Source organism: Olea europaea, unplaced genomic scaffold (assembly GCF_002742605.1).
Source record: "Olea europaea var. sylvestris unplaced genomic scaffold, O_europaea_v1 scaffold392, whole genome shotgun sequence".
In the NCBI taxonomy this organism is placed as follows: Eukaryota; Viridiplantae; Streptophyta; class Magnoliopsida; order Lamiales; family Oleaceae; genus Olea; species Olea europaea.
The window spans coordinates 468050-483311 of record NW_019258717.1 but is presented as its reverse complement, the minus strand read 5'-3'; the positions used below and the strand labels follow the sequence as shown (position 1 = coordinate 483311).

The 15262-nt window shown below is 32.8% G+C and overlaps 2 protein-coding genes across 2 annotated transcripts; both read right to left on the bottom strand.

Annotated features, from left to right (window-relative positions):
• Nucleotides 1-10816: 10816 nt before the first annotated feature.
• LOC111387129 lies at nt 10817-11999 on the bottom strand. Its single transcript, XM_023011661.1, has 2 exons — nt 11615-11999; nt 10817-11271 (listed from the first exon to the last, which is right to left on the bottom strand). Exons 1-2 carry the CDS (start codon nt 11895-11897, stop codon nt 11093-11095), a joined length of 462 nt encoding a protein of 153 aa, XP_022867429.1. The 5' UTR covers nt 11898-11999; the 3' UTR covers nt 10817-11092.
• A 1638-nt stretch (nt 12000-13637) lies between these two features.
• Nucleotides 13638-14410, bottom strand: LOC111387128 (glycine-rich cell wall structural protein-like). The gene has a single exon (XM_023011660.1). The coding sequence runs from the start codon at nt 14343-14345 to the stop codon at nt 13872-13874; it is 474 nt and encodes a 157-aa protein (XP_022867428.1). The 5' UTR covers nt 14346-14410; the 3' UTR covers nt 13638-13871.
• Nucleotides 14411-15262: the final 852 nt, after the last annotated feature.

The following is a 15262-nucleotide window of genomic DNA, read 5'->3' as shown; positions in this document are numbered from 1 at the left end:
TTTCCTCAAATTTAAGTTATGGACACAATCCATTGAAGGTTAAATTTAAATTGTCATTTATTTATTTATTTTTTGATCGGTTAAATTGTCATTTATTCAATAGAATTTATACGACGCAAGACTCTAATCCACATAATACATGAGATGCTTTAATCTTCTCTAAGTCGTTCCAACTTTATATTATGTGACTGAAGGGGCATAAATGAAGTCTTCAATGTATATTTACTTTTGAAATGGAAGCAAGAGTTCTAAATCCTGTTTAGTGTAGCCAAAAATCAGATTTTTTGTTGATTTTGACAAAAGTTTATGACGTGTACGATTGAAAAGTTGTGATTCTAGTAAATTGTGATCCCTCGTGCTAATTTGTTTCTTTATCCCATATATGGCATTCCTTCTTTGACTATTTTAAATACAGACAATTCTTTTTTTCCATCAAAGTATTTGCTGTCACGTTGGATAATTTCATTGCATATGTCCTTGTAAAAATTGTTCATATGCTGCACTTCACTTGAGGTCCATTCAGTAGTTAGTGCTAAAGTTATATGTAAAATAGTATTGTTGTTCAACATCACTGATGTCAAACACCAGTTTAAATGATAATTACATCGCAATAAATATTAAATTCAATGTCATTTAATTGAATCTGTCATGTATGGTCCGCAAAGCTTTGATCATGAAGGCCAAAAAATAAAAATAAAATAAAATTGGAATTTTACGGTTACTTTCTGGTGGCGGTGTACAGGGAAAGAAATGAATTTTTGTATTTTTGCATTTAATTTTTAATTATTTCTTTGGGACTCCTTTGTACTTTTTGAAACCATCCTTCAAGGCGGCGAGATTCAGATCAAAATCAGCAGCACTGCACATATTACAGGTCCCAAAGAATCAGAGCCGGACCTGATGGGAGGCCCAAGAGACCTCCGCCTCAAGCCCAGAGTTTTAGGGGGTCAATTTTTTACTTTTTACCATTTTTTTTTAACACAGTATGCTCATGTATTCAAAAGAAACGAATAAATATTTTAATGAAAAGAGAAGGAAGAAACATCAAAAATTTTATTTATTGTTTTATTGTTGATTTAAGTTAACAAATTTAATTCCATAAACTTTTAATTTTTAATTTTATTTTTTTTAAAAAAAGGGATTGTTTGCTACGACTTAAGGTTTAGGGCCCAAATTTCGAAGTTCGCCTCAAGCCCCGCGAAGCACAGGTACGGCCCTGCAAAGAATTAGATCTGTCATTGTCCATGCTTGAAATTATAAATTAATAATCCCTTGCGTTCAAAGTTTTAACTTGGGTTTTTGCTTGTATTAAGGATAAGAACAATACGTGCGGATCGAGTTGGATTTATGTTGAATCAATCAAAAATAATATTAATAAATTTTTAAAAAAGAAAAAAAAAACCTTAAAGAATTTATGCATTGTGCACATACCTCTTTTATTAGGATAACTTTTGGTTGTAGTATTTATTCTATAATTTTGTGGACAGGATATTTTATGTAAATAAGAATTTGAGAATTTTGTCGATGTGCGTGCGAAAAAAATGGACTGTTAGATCAACTGAGTCTTAACCTTCCATTCAAGTTGACAAGGCCTAAATAGGATATGGATAATTTGTATATGTGTAATTATCACGAAAGGTCATTACCGTCTAATTTTTGACATTTTTACTCTTACCTTTATATTTTATTGCAGAAATTATCAATTTCATCAAAATTTTCATATAAAATGATAAATATAACCCATATTTAAATAAAATAATAAATAAGAAAAGAAAAGTTAAGGAATAAGTTGTAATCATACTCCCAAAATTTTAAAAAAAATACAAATGAGTTCAAATAAATTATTAAAAGGATAATTAGCACAAAACGTATTCGCCTTTCATTATTATTGTGCAGAATGTCTATACCTTTTATTTTTTGTCATTTTCATCCTTATTTTTGTATTTCATTGTAAAAATCATTATTTTCATCAATTTTCTCAATTAAAAACTGTAAAATGACAAATATACCATTCTCTTTAAATAAAAAAAATAAAGAACAAATTGCAACTATACACTCAAAATTTTCCCAAAAAAAAAAATTTAAATAAATAATTAAAAAAATTACTTTAATTTTTAATTATTTATTTGTACTTATTTGAAAATTGTGGAAATATAATTACAATTTGTTCTTTATTTTTCTTTGGGGTGATTGGTACAAAACATCCCTACCTTTCAAACTCATTGTGGAAAACGTCTCACCTTTAATTTTTTTGGCATTTTTGCCTTATTTCAACATTTCTTTGTGTTGAACGTTATTTTCACCAATTTTTGACTTAAAATGACCAAAATACATTTCTATTTATACAAAACAAAAAAAGGAAAAAAAAATAAAATTGCACGGCCCAAATTTTTAAAAACTACAAATCAGTCCAAATTTCGAACAAACAGTCACCTTCTTCCACCGGAGCTCCCGACCACCAGAGTAGCCCCAGCGGCCAAAAACACTTCCTTCTCGATCCTGGTTGCTGCATCCGCCGCCTCTTCACGTGGAATAGTGCAGTAACGCTTGGATAAAATTGAAGGGGAAGAAAGGGACTCAATCAGGCGATTTTTTACAGCATTGCGAGTGCGCTTCGTCGGTTGCCATATGCTGAAGGAAACACTGGAGAATTTTATTCCGGTAGATGTGGATCAGGGTTGTTGTTGGGCTTGTTCAGCTTCCGCCATTGAAGGGATTGAAGTGCCTGATTGTGGGATTTTCTCTTCTATAATTTGTTCTGGTTCTTACGATGCTTCAATTTTGTCGGACAATTTTGGGGTAAATGGGATTGATTGGAAAGAGGGCAGATTTAAGGGAATAAGATGAGTAGGCGGGAGCTCCGGTGGAAGAAGGTGACGGTTTGTTCGAAATTTGGATTGATTTGTAGTTTTTAAAAATTTGGCCTATAGGTGCAATTTTTTTTTATTTTTTGTATAAATATAATGGTATTTTGGTCTTTTTAAGTCAAAAACTGGTTAAAAAGGACGTTCAGTAAAGAAAGGTTGAAATGAGAGTAAAAATGCCAAAAAATGAAAATTGGAGACGTTTTGTGCCAATGACCATTTTCCTTGATTTTGTTTATTTAAAGATGGATGTATATTTGCCATTGGGTTAAGCACAAAACGTCCTTATGTTTGACACTTATTGAGAAAAACGTCCATACGTTTCATTTTTTTTTTATATTTTCGTCCTTATTTTAATATTTCATTGCTAAAAACATCATTTTCACCATTTTTGAATGTAAAATGACCAAAAATACCCACCTATTTAAATAAAACAAAAAATAAAGAAAAATAAAAGAAAAAATTGCAATCTTACTTCTAAATGTTTTGAAAATGGATAATTGACACAAAACGTCCATTTCTTTCAAGCTTGTTGTGAAAAATGTCACTACCTTTCATTTTTTGGCATTTTGCCCTTATTTCCACATTTCTTTGCGTTAAACGTCATTTTTACCATTTTTTGACGTAAAATGACCAAAATACCCTTCTATTTAAACAAAAGAAAAGAAAAAAATTGCAACTATAAGCCCAAACTTTTCATATGTGCAAATCAGCCCAAAATTGAAAATAAAAGTCTTCCACACCTCACCTCCTACTCGCATTCCACCCGCCGATCAAAAATCCTAAATTACTTCGTTTGAATGGTGAATTACAGTAATTGACTCACTCCATAGAGTCGTTACACTTTGAATTGTATTCTAGTTGGAGTAATTTGTTGATTGTAGATGTGGAAGAACGCTAATTGAAATGGGATCGAAGGGTTTAGCGTTTTCTCCGTTTTTTTAATGAACTGCCATGTTCAAGTAAAATTGGGAAGACTCATATGCTCATTGGATGCGCCATGAGGAGTAGGTAATTGAGGTGGTGGTCTGCGATCATGGGTCCCACCACCAGCCCCGGAAAATTCGCCTGAAAACTGCAAAATGGTTGTGTTCGAAGCTTCAGCCTGTTTAGTTTGATTGCGTGAATTAAATGACATTTGAGGACCATGAACAGGGACGTCTTGGTGTGTATATTCGACTGGAATGTTAGGAATGTAATGAGTCTTCTCGGAACAGGTGGTACTGTCCCGTATTTGCATTTGCGAGTTCGATATTTTGGCTTACAATTTCTACCAAATCTGTTGGCATGATAATTGGATGTTGGGTGGTATGTGTAGAAGGGAGTGAGGGTTATCCGACGGTATGGAGGTCCAATGGTTTCGGCGGTGGTTGGTCGGAGTTTTTTGGCTTCAAAGTGGTGTTTGATCATAGGTGGTTTAGTGATCTTTTTTTTTCTTTCAATTTTGGGCTGATTTGCACATATAGAAAGTTTGGGCTTATAATTACAATTTTTTCTTTTTTGTTTAAATAGAAGAGTATTTTGGTCATTTTACGTAAAAAATGGTAAAAATGACGTTTAACACAAAGAAAGGTTGAAATAGGGGGAAAAATACCAAAAAATGAAAGGTAGAGACGTTTTCCACAATAAGCTTGAAAGGTAAGGGACATTTTGTACCAATTACCCTTTTAAAAAGTGCAAGTGAGTCCAAATAATTATTAAAAAGCCTAATAGTACAAAACGTTCCTACGTTTGGCCTATAGTGTACAAAACATCCCTACGTTTCAAAATGATGAAAATGACATTTTTTGCAATGAAACGTGAAAATTGGGATGAAAATGCAAAAAATAATAATAATAATAATTGAAACGTATGGACGTTTTCCGTAAGAAGTGTCAAAGGTAGGGACATTTTCTGCAAGAAGTGTCAAACGTAGGGAGGTTTTGTGCTATTAAGCCTTATTGAAATTGAAACCATTGCCAAACAAATGAACCTCCATACAATTTCCAAAATACCATCACCCAAACTCCGGCGGCACCACCTACTCCAGAGAGATCCATGTCATTTCCAACATACAAATCGACTATACTCATAAGGGCGCTTCTCTTCAAGGTCTCTTCTTCTTCAAATGGAACCGCCACCTTAGAAATGAAAAAAACTCCGACTAACTATCGCTCAAACCGTCGAATCTCCATACCGCTGAACCATCTGTTGATGTGTTTAAGACCATGAAGAGAAGCGTCCTGGTGAGTATAGTCGATTGGTGTGTTGGAAATGACATAGATCTCTCCAGAGTAGGGGTGCCGCTGGAGTTTGGGTGATGGTATTTTGGAAATGGTATGGAAGTTCATCGATTTGGCAATGGTTTCAATTTCAATAAGGCCTAATAGCATAAAACCTCTCTACTTTTGACACTTCTTGCAGAAAACGTCCCTACCTCTGACACTTCTTACGAAGGACATCAAATTTTTTTGTATTTTTATCCCTATTTTCACGTTTCATTGCGGAAAACGTCATTTTCATAATTTTGAAACGTAGGGATGTTTTGCACACTATAGGCCAAACGTAGGGACGTTTTGTGCTATTAGGTATTTTAATAATTATTTGAACTCACTTGCACTCTTTAAAACATTTAGGAGTAAGTTGCAATTTATTCTTTATTTTTATTTTTTTGTTTTATTTAAATAGGAAGGTATTTTGGTCATTTTATATTCAAAAATGGTGAAAATGGCGTTTTTAGCAATGAAATGTTGAAATAAGGACAAAAATGCAAAAAAATGAAATGTAGGGATTTTTTCGCAATAAGTGTCAAACGTAGGGACGTTTTGTGCTATTAACCCATTTGTCATTTTACAACTTTTAATTGAGAAAATGGAAGAAAGTAACGATTTTTGTAATGAAAGATAAAATAAGGGTGAAAATGTCAAAAAATGAAAGGTGAGAACGTTTTGCACAATAATAATGAAAAGTAGGGGCATTTTGTACTAGTTACACTTTTAATAATTTATGTGGATCCATTTGCACGTTTTTTAAAAATTTGGGAGTATGATTGCAATTTATTATTTAACTTTTCTTTTCTTTTTAGTTGTTTTATTTAAATAGAGGGTATATTCATCATTTACATGAGAAATTTGATAAAAATGATGATTTTCGCAATAAAAGGTGAAGGTAGAGGTAAAATTGCCAAAAAAAAAGAAAGGTAGGGACTTTTTGCACAATAACATTAAAAGGTAATGACGTTTTGTGCTAATTACCCTTTGTATATCAACAACTATGATTTCAAGAAACTGAAAAACGTATTTTGACATTTCAATTAAATTGGGGTAATGTTGAAACTATATTTCAATACTATTCATATAAATTAGTCTTGTCCACAAGAATAAAAGTGAAGATCATATTAAATTTTTATTTTTTATTTTTCTTCACATTAAAACTTTTTTTCCTCACTTCCTCACAACATTTCATGAATCAAGCTGTTGGAAACATTTCCCATGTCGATTATCTAAAAGAGAAAAATTATAAAGAAATTTAAAAAATTAATAGGCACTGGTGTTTAGCTTATGTTAAGCACCGATGACATGACAGATCAATTGTGATTGGTTAATATGTTAATACTAGATTCCATGAATTTAATGATCCACCAATTAATTTGTTTGTCATATCACCGATATTTAACAAAAGCTAAGCATCATTACTCATTAGATCATTTCCTTATATTAAGATTTTCACTTCCGTGTCATTAATGAGTCTCAATTACAATTTATAATTTTGAATGTATTAATAAACACAACAATAACATCATATCAAGTATGTATACTTGGAGTCAAAATCAAATCTCATAAGATACATTTGTTTTTCATGGTGATTATTAAATTTTAGCCAATTTAAACACGACCAAACACTTAAGCATGTCAAGTACTCATGTTACATACGTTAAACATGTTTTTGGCTTCATTAGTGATATATAATTTGTGTCAAATCTTCTATAACACTTGAAAGGTTTATTCGCTTAATTTTTGTCACATCTTCAAGTATGGTGCATTTATATAGGCCCCGTTTGACAGTCATTTTCTTCAAAATTCATTTCTTTCTCTCTTCTTTTCAATCATACATTCTTTATTAAAATAATATTACACGTAAATAAAAAACTTTTCCTTATTTTTCAACCACACATTTCACATCAATTTACTATTTTAAAATGTATTTTTACATAAAAATGCCCATCAAACACTTGGAAGGTTTATTCTCTTAAAATATATGTATTAAAGTTCATGAATAAATTGTTCGCTTTAAGAATATTAAATTTCAAATTTCTTGCGCAATAATATTTTATTTTAAATTTGTGATAAAATTATAAGAACAAACTAAGATTAAAGTAATTAGCCTTATAACATATAAAAGATTTGCATGAAATTAATAAAGGACGAGACAAGGAAAGAGGCACATTAATCAACCAAATGAAGCTTATACTAATATGTTTGAATTATGATAAATGCCATTCAAACAAATCCACCGTATCTGCTACCACTGCCACCTCCTTGTTCAGTACCACCCCCAAACCCACCACAAAATCCTCCTCAAAAACCATAGCCACTCGCTATTGCTCCAACTTCCTCCACCAAACCCTCCACCACCACCAAAGCCAGCTCCACCAGCAGCAGTACCCCCGTAACCACCTCCACCACTCAACCCTCCTTCACCGGAACTCCAATGATGAAAGAATAGCTGGTCATTCAAAGGACCCTCTGCGACAACAAGCTTTCTCGCCGTCGTGGTGCAAACAAGAACACCAAGAAAAACCAAGAGAACAAGTTTGGAAGTCATCTCAATTTGCAAGTATTGATTGATGAGAATTTAGGGCACGAAAAGGGATTATATATTGCTATAAATTAATAATCCTTGAAGATTTTAATTGCACCATAAACCACGTTTAATTGTTTTAAAAGGAAACCCTTTACCTCAACTTCATAATTCGTAGTTGAATATCAGTTATTTACATTATAGTTTAATGGAAGAGTTAATCTCTGAGTTTTTGAGGGTCTCATTCACTTAACGGTTATTGCATTAATTAGTGACTAGTGGTTTAATTTATTCTTTTAGCTATTAATTAGTGCATTGGTAGGTTAATTTGACTTTCTTGAATGTGTAATATTTTGATAGTTATGTTGACCTCGTTTTTCGTTAGGGTGACTTATACCCAACCCATTTATGAACACGTAAACAAATTTCAACAGGTACAGACAGGTTGCTAATCGACAATACTCCGAATTTGGGACGTAGAGCTTTCTAACACAAGACAAAAATATTCGAGCTCCGGCAATATATTATATTAGTAAATTTTCATTCCATTTTTCATGTGGTATTTTTCTTAGCTACTATTCATGGGAGGTTATATACTACGATCCTAACGATAATAATGCTATGTAACTCTAGTGGGCAATTTAAATGGCACTAGTTGATAGGTTAAATGAAAGATAAAATTAAATGACTTATTTAATTATACCTATAAATTAATGCCACGTTAACGCTACATAAATTGGGGTTGCAACCTTAGTAGGGCTAAAAATAGCATGACTCTAACAATTATAAACTATAAATCCTAAAAAAAATCATTTTTAACTGCAATCGTGTTCCTTTGTGAGTCACTAAGGCTGGTCAAATTCTCAAGCTATATTGCTAAGCATACCTAATAACGTGTTCAAGCCTCCTATTCTTCTATAGTAATTGGTTCGATATATCATTATCTTCTTCCTCTTAATTACATTTCTAATAGTTCTTGATCAGATAGTAAAATTCTTGAAATATTTGGATATTTTTGTTTTTCATGTTAACTAGGTGCATAAATTCTTGTTATAAGCATTGAGATTGATCCAAACAAAATTTGGATAGCTGTTAGCTTGTCCAATTCCAATATTTTTCTCGATAAACAAGCACGTGCAAATGTAGAAGTTTTATTAGACGAAGTGAGTCGATAAAATTTAGGGTCCGTTTGATTGCGAAGATGGAATTTAGGTGGAAAGAAAATGAATTCCAGGGAATTGAATTACCTAGAAATTGTTTTCATGGAAATTGTAAATTATTGTGTTTGATTGTATAAATTTTTCACGTGGAAAATATTGAAGTAAAAGTATTTTTTGATGTTCGTTTGACTTTGTTTTACGTGGAAATTATCAATTTCAGGGATATCTTCTTTTACAATTATTCCTAAAATTTGTTCCCATTGCCAACAATTAAAAAAAAAATAAAAAAAGCAAAAAAAATAAAAATAAAAAAAGGTGGAAAACCAAAAACCACCGATCCCCTAGGAAAAAAAAGGTGGAAAATCACGCTTTAAGGCGTTGTACCTAGAAATTCATGGAAAATCAATTCCCTGAAAAATTTTGTCAATCAAACAGGTCAAAAGTGGAAGTTGGAATTCGAATTCCAAGTTCCATGGAAAATTTCGTGCAATCAAACGGAGCCTTAAATTTTTTTCTCTCAAATTTAAGTTATGGACACAATCCATTGAAGATTAAATTCAAATTGTCATTTATTTTTTTTTTTTTTTTATTTTTTTATTTTTTACAAGGTGTCCGGGCTTGCGTCCGACTAGATACTTGTCCCTGAACCTCCGGCCCCTCAGCAGCTCAGGGAGGTAAATCGCAGGATGTGCCCTTGTTGGCTCCCAGGTTCCCACAACTCATTTGGACTTCTTCCGCAAAGAGAGCTCTCCTCGCTGGGCGTTTGTTCAACCAAATGGCTTCCCCTCCATTTTAGCACCCAGTGTTAACTCCAGGAATCGAACTCTCCACCCTTACTTCCAGCGTCCCAGCGAAGTGATTGTTCCACCAACTCGAATGTGCCCTGGGGGGCTCAAATTGTCATTTATTCATTAGACTTTATACGGTGTAAGACTCTGATCCACATAATACATGAGATGCTCTAATCTTCTCTATTTCGTTCCAACTTTATATTATGTGACTGAAGGGACAAAAATGAAGTCTTCATTGTATATTTATTTTTGAAATGGAAGCAAGAGTACTAAATCCTGTTTAGCGTAGCCAAAAATCAGATTTTTTTTTTTTTTTAATTTTGATAAAAGTTTATGAAGTGTACGATTGAATAGTTGTTAATCTAGTAAATTGTGGTTATAATTGATTATCGACTTTGACCTAAATTTTAATTCAATTTTTGATTCAGAGCAGGGGCTATATTATATATGACATGTACAACTTTCCACACAAACTGTTTGATGCAGCCCAACAAATCATCTCCAAGCCCAAACTATATTCCAGCCAATACTGTGGCTTGTTGATTCAAGCCTAGCAAAACTGTATAGATCAACCCAAAAGCTCAAAGTAATTTTAGCCAATTCTTGAATAATAGATCATTTTTATCAACTTGACTACAATAGATCATCTTAATTCTCACTCCCACCATCAACATACTAAATTCATGAACAAGTTTTTTTACTTAATTTTTCTAACATGCTTAAAACTTAACTGAAAACTAGAAAGTTGCCCTACTTATTCACATACATATTTCTTCTTGAATCCAAAATGAAACTCATTGTATTATGTATTATATCAACCCACATGAACGAAAACTGTTATAATCAACCCAGCCAAAGCCAACCGGGATATAAATCGCGAAGGATGAAATCATATGAAAGCCTTATTCCCATCAGTTGGTACAGAATTGAATGAACCACAATTATTATCAAGAAAAAGCTCTGCAATATCAGTAAGAATTGGACCCCTGGAATTAAAGCCGTACTCGTTTGACATCCAACAATGGTGAGGGGTTGTTATTTTCCTGTGCCAAAAGACATCCTTCTTGTAGCACCAAAACCTCACCATTAACAACTGTCCCAAAATGATCCCGAATGACATCCCCAGCATCAACATAGTATATTTCTAATGTTTACCAAGAGCTTAGCGTATCAGGATCACTATTTCTTCCATGTTAGTTGAACAAAAGGAACAATGACCAGTCAATAATCCATCTCCTTCCACATATTTGAAAGAGGAAATGAAAATGATCTAATAGAACAATAGAAAACTCCATAAATGATTAAAAAGTAGGCACATCTTATGTTCAGCAGAAGATTACAAACTGTAACATAATTTATTATTGCACTAACAAGAGAAGGAACTCAGCACTCTATTAGATTGAACTGAACCCGAATATATAAATATCAGTAAATCTTCATTAGATTTGTTTTCCTTAACAACATTTATTTTTATTTTACCTAGCATTCGTCTTGATTTTTAATCCTCGTCCTCTTCCTCTACCTCCGCAACTTTAGTCTTAGACTTTCCCTTGTTTTTCGCTTCATCGTTCCTCTGATCGAACTTCTTTACTGCCTCTACATGCTTCCTAAGTAAACGGAGTTCTTTTATGTAATAATGAAGCCTGTCAATCATCAATCCCAGAAATAGGGAAACACCTGCAATTTATAGAATCCCAATTCCTCAATTTCTTTATCTTTTTTACACTGGATATCAATTCAGAACATAAGATAATTTTCAAAGCTTTGATTGTGTTTAGCAACTAGTACTCGCAGACATCGATATGTTAATTGTTTTTACTTATAAGCAACAAAAATTACTTCTGAAAGTGCAAGTTAGGTTAGCAAATAGATTATTTGCTCTTAATTTACTTATATGCATTTAAACTTACTTATATGAAGTTTTTTAATCAATAATCAATCCAGAAAATTCCAATTGATCAATTTCTTTATTTTTTTAATGACTTTTCTGTTCTGGGAAAATTAAGAAATTTCTCTTTACCTAAAAGTGATGCTTCAAGAAGATGGTAGGCGAGGATAAGTTGATCCGTGGGATTAAGCGGGGTCCCATCCGTTGATCGCTTCTGAGTGTCGATTATACTATACAAAATGGACACCAGAATCACAAAGAGAGTCCCTCCGGCGGTAGAGACCACCACCGGGCCTCGGCCGCGCTTCGCCCTGTCCATCAAAAGGAGAAGTGGCTTCCGCAGAGGCGTTCTGAACAGAAGCAGCAGAATCACAAACATTTCGGCGAATACCATACAAAACAGAGGCTGATACATTTTTTTCCTGCGAAAACTTTTCAATTATGTTTGAAACAGTTGAAATTTAGGGCTGTAAATTGGGGAGAATCCAGGAGACGTAGTGGACTAATAGAAAAAACGTGGCATCAAAGGAAAAACATGCTAATATTCGTTGTGTAGGAACCTCACATCAACTTGGTCCTTGTTTGAAAATTCTTTTTCAGAATTATTTATTATTTTTTTTTTCACTCTCATTTTCAACTAAACATTCTTCACAAAAACAATAATTTTCAAAAATTTCTATAATCTTTTCTATTTTTTAATCACATATTTATAAAAAAAATCATTATTCACAAAATCACTTTTAATAAAATTAACTTCCCACAAAAACTTAATCCGCATTAATCTTTATGAAACTAATGATAATAACATTACTCATAGCCACATCAAAGTTTTAATTGATTTGCTTAAGGAATAGGGAAAACTAAGTTTGTAAAAGTCTTGGTTGGAACGAATTTTGATATATTTTCAAATAATTTATCATTGTGGTCTTTGTCCAATTTAAACCAATTTCTGGCAAAAAATTAATTCTTTTTATATTTTTTTAAACGGTTCAATTTAATTTCAAACCTGAGTTAAGGTATCGAAACCTAAACCAAATCGTTTTAGAAAGATTTTGTATGGTTCAAACTGGTTTGTTGATGGCTCTAAGTGGCAATGAATTAATCATTTCAAAACAACAACTTCAGTTCAATTATTCGATTTGATGATTTTAACTTAAAGACATAGAGAAAATATTTAAAAGGTAGGGGGAATTTGCTTAAGGAATAGGGAAAACTAAGTTTGTAAAAGTCTTGGTTGGAACGAATTTTGATATATTTTCAAATAATTTATCATTGTGGTCTTTGTCCAATATAAACCAATTTCTGGCAAAAAAATAAAAATAAATTTTATATATTTTTTTAAACAGTTCAATTTAATTTCAAATCTGAGTTAAGGTACCGAAACCTAAACCAAATCGTTTTAGAAAGATTTTGTATGGTTCAAAACTGACTTGTTGATGGCTCTAAGTGGCAATGAATTAATCATTTCAAAACAACAACTTCAGTTCAATTATTCGATTCGATGATTTTAACTTAAAGACATAGAGAAAATATTTAAAAGGTAGGGGGAAGTCACATCAGATTGAAAAGGATTGAGCATTTGTTTAGAGGGAATTTTCAAGTGAGAAAATATTATTATTATTATTTTTGAAGAATATGTAATTAAAAAGTATGAAAAATTATGAGTCTCATAAAACGTGTAATTGAAAACATTTTAGATTTTTTTTTTAAAACTCTCCCCAAAACAAGCTCTTAATAGTGTTAAAGAAAAGATTGATAGTGCTTGAACACGATTAATTCATGTTAATCCATGCGACAATAGCTTTACTGCCACATTCTTCATTAAAAATACATTTTATATCATTTGAAAATATGATAGTAACCAATTCTATTAATATATTTTGCTTACAAATTAATTATTATAGTTGTTATTAGAATAGATAGACCAGTTCAATATTGAATCTAACCCGTCGAGGATAGGTACTTTAGGTCCACGTTTAAATTTAATTTTGATTTGATTGAGACTGCTAGTTTATGTATAAATAAAAATAAAAATAAAAATATACATATCAAATCTCAAATTTGAAAGGCATTTAGTGCTTTTGGGGTCAATTTCCAAAATTCGTAAACGGGTGGGTTGGCTAAAAGAGAAATTGACAAGAATAGCACTGAATGGATCACAATATGTTCTGGAGCAGCAATTTTATTTTTAGATTTGCATGGAAGAAATAAAGCACGAGAAAGGATAGACGTCCACAAATAGTCACATAAAGCTTACATTAATTTATTTGAATAATTTTTTTTTTCTTGGTACAAATCAAACATATGTAGTTCAATGACTCAAGACATTTCTTTTTATTGAGCCGTGAAACATTGTTGTTTGCGGATAGATTGGAATGGGATTGAAATCTCAAGGAAATCCACCGCCCCCAATTCCACCACCAGCTCCTCCACCAAATCCACCACCAGCTCCCCCACCCAATCCACCTCCACCTCCTCCTCCACCGCCTCCACCACCACCACCACCAGCTCCAGCGCCACCTCCGAAACCACCACCAGCTCCTCCTCCAAAACCAGAACCACCCCCTACTCCTCCACCTCCACCTCCGCCGAATCCTCCTCCACCACCTCCACCAAGTCCACCTCCTGCACCAGCACCAGCACCAGCACCCCCACCAAATCCAGCTCCACCTCCAGCACCAGCACCAGCACCTCCACCTAACCCTCCACCACCACCACCCCCTAAACCACCTCCACCTCCTAAACCCGGATGATGGAATGTTTTCTCATCATTGAAATAACCCTCAGAGGCGACAAGCTTTCTTGCAGTGATGGAGGAAACAAGAACACCAAGAAGAACCAGAAGAAGAAATTTGGAAGTCATGATCTCAATTTTCAAGTAAGCGACAGGCTTTGACTCTTGGTTGATGAGAATTTAGGACACGAAAAAGGGATTATATAATGCTACAAATCCATAATTATTGAAGTGGAAGCTGGCAGGATTTTAATTGCACCATCTCCTCATCCATAAAACCGCGTCCCAATTGTTAATGCAGCTAACTGTTTCTTTGAAAAAACAAAACCCTTTACCAGTCTGACTTTGAAAAAGAAACCCTCACCCATATTCTGACCATTTATGTGTACATCTTTCTCTCTCTCCGATGGTCGTCGTTTCCATGGAGTTCTTGAACAATATCAAAATTCTCGTAAATTATGATATAAATTGCAGATGAAAAGATGAGCAGGGTACAATATCAAGGATAACATGCACATGCATGTAATCCATATTTACATTTCGAGCTTGCTTTTTTATCAAGAAAAAAAATAAAAATAGAGGAATCATCCAAGCTTTCCAAAATTGGAATAAAGAATGTTTGGCAGAACTTAAAAAAAATCTACTTATAGGTGTATAAATTAAGTTAGAAATAAGAAAGTATATTTGGAGACTAATAAGAGTTACTTTTATTAATTAAATATACGAAAGTAAATTATTCAAAAAAGTTTGGAAACATAAAATTACTTAAAAGTAATCTATTACTTTTTCATAGACTCACCCAAATGTGTTTTAATGTGACAACACTCTTCAACAACAACAACAACAATAATAATAATAAAAGAAATAAATAAAATTACGCACAGGGCATGTTGGAAAATAAATGCAATGTCAAATGTGGTAAGTAAAAATTTAAGGAGTCGTTAAATTTAAGAGGAAATTACACTAGAAGTCAATTTTTGGGTTTGTATTTACAAAAATATTACTATTTTAAAGTCTTTTCAAGATTGTCAATTTCGTACATTTTT